Source organism: Ipomoea nil, unplaced genomic scaffold, assembly GCF_001879475.1.
Source record: "Ipomoea nil cultivar Tokyo-kokei standard unplaced genomic scaffold, Asagao_1.1 scaffold0146, whole genome shotgun sequence".
Classification (NCBI taxonomy): Eukaryota; Viridiplantae; Streptophyta; class Magnoliopsida; order Solanales; family Convolvulaceae; genus Ipomoea; species Ipomoea nil.
The window spans coordinates 3,285,583-3,292,754 of record NW_017616574.1 but is presented as its reverse complement, the minus strand read 5'-3'; the positions used below and the strand labels follow the sequence as shown (position 1 = coordinate 3,292,754).

Genomic DNA, 7,172 nt, shown 5'->3' with positions numbered 1-7,172 from the left:
AGATATGAAAGATTAATCCAATCACACACTTTGTAGAATGGATCTGCCTAGTAGTCAGAAACATGCTGACCCAAATAGGCAACGTGCTCTGATACCAATTGTTAGTACCAAAAGAGGTAAGGTAAAAGTCTAGAGTGGGGGGGGGGGGGGGGGGGGGTTGGTGAATAGACTTTTAAACTTTTTCGCACAGCACAACAATTGCTAAGGCACAGAGAAACCAAAACTCTTAACTAGATTGTTAGAGTATGGTACGCAGCGGAAATAAATAAAGCAAGTGTGTGATTACCAAATGAAATTGGTGATCCAATTATGAAATTGCATCCCATACTACAACTTGTAAATTGTAGATGGTGAGATTCAAATATGAGCCCTTTGGTATAATATATCAGGCATCTTCCAACTCGTCCGTACAATCATTTGGTTACATCTCTAATCTTCTTTGATGTACTCCCTTCTTTCCATAGATGCTTGATCTTCAAGTCAAATTCATGCAAACTTCAAATCTTGATTTTCTTCAACGAAAATTATTCTAGGAAATCTTTCTGAGTAGCATCGACGTGAAATTCATATCATTCATCTTCTTCTTCAATTTGTCATTTTCACCAGACAAATTCTTCGATTTAGGCTTGATATCTTCTGCTTCTATTTTCATGCATCTTCCTCTGTTATTCTCTTTTGCTAATTAAATAATTTCCCGATCATGGTCCAAGACTCTACTAGACCTAAACAAATAAAATTGGGGGTTCTACAAATACAAATTTGGCATATCAAAACCATTACACTTTATTACTAACATATATACACGCATGAAGTCTCGGTGATAAATGCCCATGACATTTTTAGGCGATTTTTCTTGTACTCTGTGCTTTAATGGTTGGACCTTGCTACATGAAATTCCTCATCTACCCTTTTGTTGCAATATGAAATTCCTCATGTGCCCTTCTGACGTATCGGCCGTTCGAAATCCGACTTGTATCCGGCTTGTGAGGTACACCGAGAGTGTTCCTTTTTACTGTTTGGGTGGCCATGCTTTGTCAGAGTTGGTAATTGTTGCACGTTACCTCTTGTTAGTGGCCATGCTTTGTCAGATTTATTGACTTTTGTGTTCCAACTTTGCCAATTCAACAACTTTCCCAATTCTTTTTACTCCGTGAAATGAAAATATATTATGCATACGTATAGATAGAAAAACCAGCGGACCACTCCCCAGCTTCATCATTCTGCTTGTCGGTCCTGATCGCATGTCGTCACTCGACAGTTGCCACTGCCGACCACTGGCCGTTTTGGGTCGACAGCAGTCGGCAGCTTCGTCCGTCTATCCGCCCATCCCTGTGAAGAATAACAACATAGCAGGTAGCGGTATATCCATTTCGGATTTCTCTCTCTCTCTCTCTCTCTCTCCCTCTGTCTCTCTCTCTCCTCTATTTATTTCTATAGCTTGGAGTAAAATGCAAGAGCAAGCACATGTCAGTTCCATTGCAACCAAATTTATTCCTTCTAGCAGTGAAAGATCTTCCAGCTCTGCCTCCATATCAAAGTCAAAGAAGTTTCTTTTTATTTATTTATTTTGGGGCTAATTTGTAGAGCATTTTGCCAGTTGTCTGGTTAAACTTTGATATTTATCTAAAATTTGGCGTTATTTTACTTGAGATCTGATTTTTATTATGTTTTCTGGGTTAATTTGTGAAGGTATAGATTTACGTGCGTGTAGGCTTTGAAAAAATTTGGACTTTTTTTGTTTCCATCTGAGTGTTATTATGCTGCTGGCTAGCGGCAGTCGGTGCCAGTCTGCTGAAATCTGAGGAGATACTAGAGGGAGTTGCAAGCCTTCATCTACCGCTGGTATATATGTATTGTTTATTTATGTTTTTCTTTCATTTGCAGCATAAAGTCTAGAACATTGGACGGTTCACACATCTACGTATGGAAGACTTCATCTACCGCTGGTCTTCCGCTCCCGTATTTGCCGCTGGTCAATATTTTTGCAAGACTTCACTGGTGTACGTATCACTCAGTATTCCGGAATGGCAATCCGCTGGTGTTTCATTCCCGGTACGTATATATTGCAGATCTCCCGTTTCCATACTGCATAGGTGGCCATGCTGATTGCTAGAGAAAGTTCTATTGTTTGCCGTGTTGGCGTAGAGGTATAATTCAAGATGTGTTGTTTCTAAATAAGTTTCTGCATTCTAATACTCTAGGTGGCCATAGTTGTTGGAGGCCGTCATTTCTTTTGTGGTAATTCTAATGAAAAATTATCTATCCCAGGTTTAGCTAGCCATGTTATTTCAGTGTAGAATAAGGGTGTGCCCTTCCGACTGAAGGGAGCATTGTGAGCCAAAAAAAAACAAATTTTTCCTTCTTAACAAAGATTTAAATCTGGACATCCAGGAAGAACAAGGAGGACAAATAGGTTTTGCTGCACAGACATATTGGTTTGAACCAGTAAGCAACTCCACAGAATACAAGTTAACAGCAGATAGAGGTCAAGCCTTCTTTTCAAACTGGTAAATTATAAACCCAAACTTTTGCATGGAAATTGAGAATTGAAAGCACATGTACTATGTTGATTAAAAACGCAACAAATACTCCTCAGCCGAAAAGAATTCGGCAATAATCACCTTTAGCCGAAACAAAATTTCCTATCGGAAGATAGAGTGAAGAATGACCGTCCGGTAAACTTTCAAGCGATAAATAATGGCTTTTATAAATCAAAACCTTCAGTAAACCTTTACGGAAGATTTGATTTAAACTTCCAATATTTATCATTCGTAATTTTTCTTTTCCGTGATTTTTTCAGACTTTCCGAAACAATATTATTGTGACACCCCGAAAATACCATCCTTGTGGACTTTCTTATCAATTTCCCAAATTGATAGTCGCAGGACTTAAATTGACCAACTCCTTGGTCAATTGATTTAAGTCAAAAAGGGGTACCTTTGGCTTTGATTGTTGTACCTAACTCTTTGGGGTCTTCCTAGGCTTTTCTAGGGAAAGTAAGGGCATTATGGTCTTTTCCCACTTGCTTGGTCTTGAATCCTTACCCTATCAAGCCTGAATCTCAATTCCCCACTTTGGCAAGAAAACCTTTCTCTACCTTCTCTCTAAGAGAACTTGGCTTCTTCCCCAAGCCAAGAAAAATCTCCTCCATCCTTGCTAGGAATCATTCCAAGATTCCACCTTTCCATCTCTCAAGTTTAAGGAAGGGTAAGATCTAGGATTAGTTGGTGTTTTTAGTTAGCTTTACCTAGTCTTTATCTAAGATTAGTGTTTTTCTTGTGGTTTTGGTTGTGTAAGAAGTTTTTGTTGAAGAGGAGCTTCAAGGAGAAGCTTAGGAGGGAAAAGGAAAAAGTCTTTTGGTCTACAAAGGTAAATCATGCTATACAAAACCTATTTTCTACTTGCTATTGATGATTCTTGACTTCTATTGATGATTCTTAGTGTTAATGTGAGATTTGATGCATAATCTTGTGATAATGCATGTTTAGAGCTTGTATCTAGGTTTCTTAAATGCTATCTTTTGATCTATTCATGGGTTCAAGTCATTTCCTTGTTGTATGTGAGATTTGAGGTGTTTTGGACTTGAACTTGACCTTGGAGATGAAATTCCCCGAAGGGAATCGTTCTGTGCACAGGATGTTCCCCGCGGGCGGAACGGCGGGCACTTGTCCACCCGTCGCCCCACCCGCGGGTGGAGAGGTGTATCCAGCGCGCAGAGCCGCGGGTAGGGACCCACTCGCGGTTCCACCCGCGGGGTACACAGGTGGGGTCATGACGGGTGTTGTTTTCCCGTGGTTCCACCCTTTGGTTTGTGATGTTTTGGCCTCCCTTTGTTGGATTGTGAGCTTTTGTGTGTCTCTTTGATGTTTCGTATGTCTTGAATGATGTCCTAAGTATCTATGTTAGGATTTGGCGTCTTGAATTGTGCTAATAGTCCAACTTTGTGATTCGTTGGATTTATGTGAGTCTTTGAGGTTCGTTGGAACCATTTTGGTTTACCCGTTTGATGAGCATGGTAGATTTGATATCGTTGATGCTAGTATGTGTTGGTTGTCAATTCCTTTGAGGATTGCAAGTTGCCAATCATGTTGATATTGGATTGAAGTCCATTGTTGTTGTTGAGTATCGTTTCATGTCTATCATTGAAACCTCTTGATTGATTTCTATGATGTGATATTGTACATTTGTTGTACCCGTTGTTGATACTTGATTGGGCTATTGATGAGCCTCAATCCTCTTGATGATGACTATGTGTTACTATGAATGAGATTGGTGGTATTGTGACTTGAGCTTTGCTCATGGGTTCGGCGGTATGTGACTATGATATTTAATGGTACCCTCGTGTACTGAGAGTTCGGCGGTATTGTTTGGCGGCAGTTTGGCGGGGGACGACGGTCCCAGGCGGAATAAGATTGGACTCAGAAGTACAGGGTGGCACTCGGAGGTACAGGTTGGAATTGAGATAAGGCCGGGGGTAGCCATAAGGGTGGAACGGGGCATAAAGTTGGAACTTGATATTTGTCATTATGTGATTTATTGTATTTATTGCTTATGAGCATGACTATCGGGAACTCTACCTTGATTATGGTAGGTTGCGTCTATTGTTGAGTATGTTGCTTGTTGTCCTTATTGACTTGTTGATTGTTGTTGATGGTTGGTCTTTGTTGAGAGTGTTCTGTTGAGTCTCTTGATGTTCCCCCTCTTGGTTTTAAATGATACATACTGTATTCCTCTGTCTCAAATGGTTTTATAATATCTAGATATTATGTACTTAACGCGTATTGGTGGGTTACCAGCATCTTTCGCTGACGGGTGTTATCCCTATGTTTTTACAGGTTATGAGTAGCTTTGGAGAGCGCGCTAGTGGACCGTTAGATAGCGTAGTTCTTCGTGTTTTCCCTTGTTTAGACTTAGGGCCTGTGTGCCTTATTTCCTATGACCTTGTTATTGACTTTTGGTTTAGATTTAGCATGTGCACCTATGTTGAGATATGTGTGGCATAGCACCTCCGTATTTAGTCTTTGCTTCTGCTTTACCGTAATGGATAATTAGTTTTCTTTTCCTTTAATTTAAGCTTTTAAATTTTGGTAAAATCGGGGGTGTTACAATTATGTTTTCAAATCTCTCCATATTTCTTTTTCTGAGACTTATTTCCAAGAAACAGCTAACTAAGTTCTCATGTACAAAGGTAGGTTCTTGGACCCAATCATATATGGGAGATATCATGAAAGACATTTTGGGATCGCTTTTACCAGAATTCTCATCAGAAGACTTGGAAAAGCTAAAAACAGGATTGAATTTTATCGCAATCAACCTCTACACCAGTTTCTATGTGCAGGATTGCATGTATTCTGCTTGTGGACCTGTAGATGGTAACACCAGGATGGAAGGTTTCATTGGAAAAAGTTCAATCAAGAATGGAATTCCTATTAGGGAATCTGTAAGTACTGCGATCCTAATCGCTCTCTGCATTACTTTTTTATGGTTGCTTTTCGTCAACTTTGGAACTGCCTCCTTTATATTTGGTTAGCATTTGGCTTATTCTACGCACGGGGATTCTTTGTATCTGACTTAGGCTTTGAACATTTTATGGAAGAATATTTTAATTGTGGTTGCAGCTGATGCCATATTGCTTGAGTTTCAGCACTACATTGCTCATCCCCACCACTCTGGTTCCTCAAATGGGAGGAGGAAAGGAGAGGTTTGGATTTTTTTTTTAAAAAAAAAAAAAGAAAAAGAAACGATTATTGTTGTAATGGTTAAGAGGATGGGTTTCCCAATTATTCTGGTGTTTCATCTACCTGATTTCTGTGTTCTGATTTATTTTCCACTTATGTATAGAATTTCAGAATGCATTTGGAAGCAAAGGGAATTATGTATATTCCAATTTCAACACCACCTGTTCTTTCTCCTTTACAACACCATGGTTACATAATCTATCCTGCTATCCTAATCTCCTTATTCTATCTTTAACTAATGCTTCTATTTTTTATTTGAAAACTATCACTTGATTATGACTTTACTGAGAAAATGATTTTCTTGATTTTCTTTTACCAGGTTCTGCAGAAGAATCATTATGGATCTCTTCACAAAAATAAACTTACAAGAAAAAATAGACATGAATGTATTTCAATTATTGAGGATGGCTCTAGCATGCCAGTGAAAGAGGCCTCATCATAAATCCTTGGAGTACACTCTTATGACTAGCCCCACTCTTTGATGCCCCTACAGTATTAAAACCACCAGAAGTATCGGCGAGAGTAGGATGAACATCACCACCGCCACCACCACCAGGCCCCAACCGCCCCCATCTCTATCTTTATCTCTCTTATATCTCTTGCCGCCGTACCGCACTTCTCTTACTTCAATTTGTTGCTCTCGAGCTTGGCTACTGCATGGAGGTCACATGTTGAACCGGGTCTCGCAAAAGAAATGTCACATGTGTCGTTACCTTCTTCCAAAATGGAAGAAGCAACGTTTACCGTTGCCTTCTTCCGGATTAGAAGAAGGCAAAGTTTGTTGTTGCCTTCTTCTAGAACGGAAGAGGCAACGTTTGCGGTTGCCTTCATCCAGAACGGAAGAGGCAACATTTGCAGTTGCCTTCTTCTGGGAGAAGGCAACGACAAACGTGGCCTCCTTCCGGAACTTTAGAGTTTTTTTTTTTTTTTTTTTAAATAGCCATTGGAGGTTGAAGGCAATTGTTTTATATTTATGTTTTTTTTTTAAATAATATAAATTTCTTGGCTTATGTAAATCAATTGTTTTATATTTTGTTATTTCATTTTGTAAATGTTATGCAATAATGTAATCTCTTTATGTAATCAATAAATTTTTTTTTTCAACAAGAGCATAGTATGTGAAAAATAAAAATAATTACTATTATTTTATACTCTATAGTTGGAAAAATTGTTGTTCATTAACGGGACTTTAAATTTCAGTCGAGTTGTGCGCAATGTTAAAGAGTTCTAGACATGTTATGTAATATCATTTTTTATGTAATATATTATTTTAATAACATATTATAATAATTAAACTTTTATAATTATCAATTAACTTAAATCTTGACATGTTAAATTTAAACTTGTAAAGTTAATTAAATCATCAATGAATACGCATAAAAGCTTAGTTATTTTTTCCCATTACATTTTCAGACATAATTTGTTGAGGATAAC

At 38.5% G+C, this 7,172-nt stretch overlaps 1 protein-coding gene across 8 annotated transcripts; it reads left to right on the top strand.

Annotated features, from left to right (window-relative positions):
* The first annotated feature begins 1,180 nt into the window (after window positions 1-1,180).
* Window positions 1,181-6,718, top strand: LOC109173383. Of its 8 annotated transcripts, none has more exons than XM_019322618.1 (8): window positions 1,181-1,353; window positions 1,885-2,052; window positions 2,392-2,507; window positions 3,301-3,369; window positions 4,836-5,440; window positions 5,619-5,701; window positions 5,842-5,926; window positions 6,058-6,718. In XM_019322618.1, exons 5-8 carry the CDS (start codon window positions 5,111-5,113, stop codon window positions 6,178-6,180), a joined length of 621 nt encoding a protein of 206 aa, XP_019178163.1. In that variant the 5' UTR covers window positions 1,181-1,353; window positions 1,885-2,052; window positions 2,392-2,507; window positions 3,301-3,369; window positions 4,836-5,110; the 3' UTR covers window positions 6,181-6,718. The 8 variants fall into 8 exon arrangements, with proteins under 8 accessions (XP_019178163.1, XP_019178172.1, XP_019178188.1 ...); XM_019322627.1 differs by lacking the exon at window positions 1,181-1,353 and adding an exon at window positions 1,367-1,537; XM_019322643.1 differs by lacking the exon at window positions 1,181-1,353 and having other exon boundaries at window positions 1,367-2,052; window positions 5,193-5,440.
* Window positions 6,719-7,172: the final 454 nt, after the last annotated feature.

What these genes read in the sequence shown, in the direction of transcription:
- LOC109173383 (XM_019322618.1), top strand. Translation starts at nt 5,111, where the DNA reads ATGTTTTCAAATCTCTCCATATTTCTTTTTCTGAGACTTATTTCCAAG. An exon ending in ATGGGAGGAGGAAAGGAGAG is followed by an intron (nt 5,702 to 5,841) that starts GTTTGGATTTTT and finishes ACTTATGTATAG; the next exon opens with AATTTCAGAATGCATTTGGA. An exon ending in TTCTCCTTTACAACACCATG is followed by an intron (nt 5,927 to 6,057) that starts GTTACATAATCT and finishes TTCTTTTACCAG; the next exon opens with GTTCTGCAGAAGAATCATTA.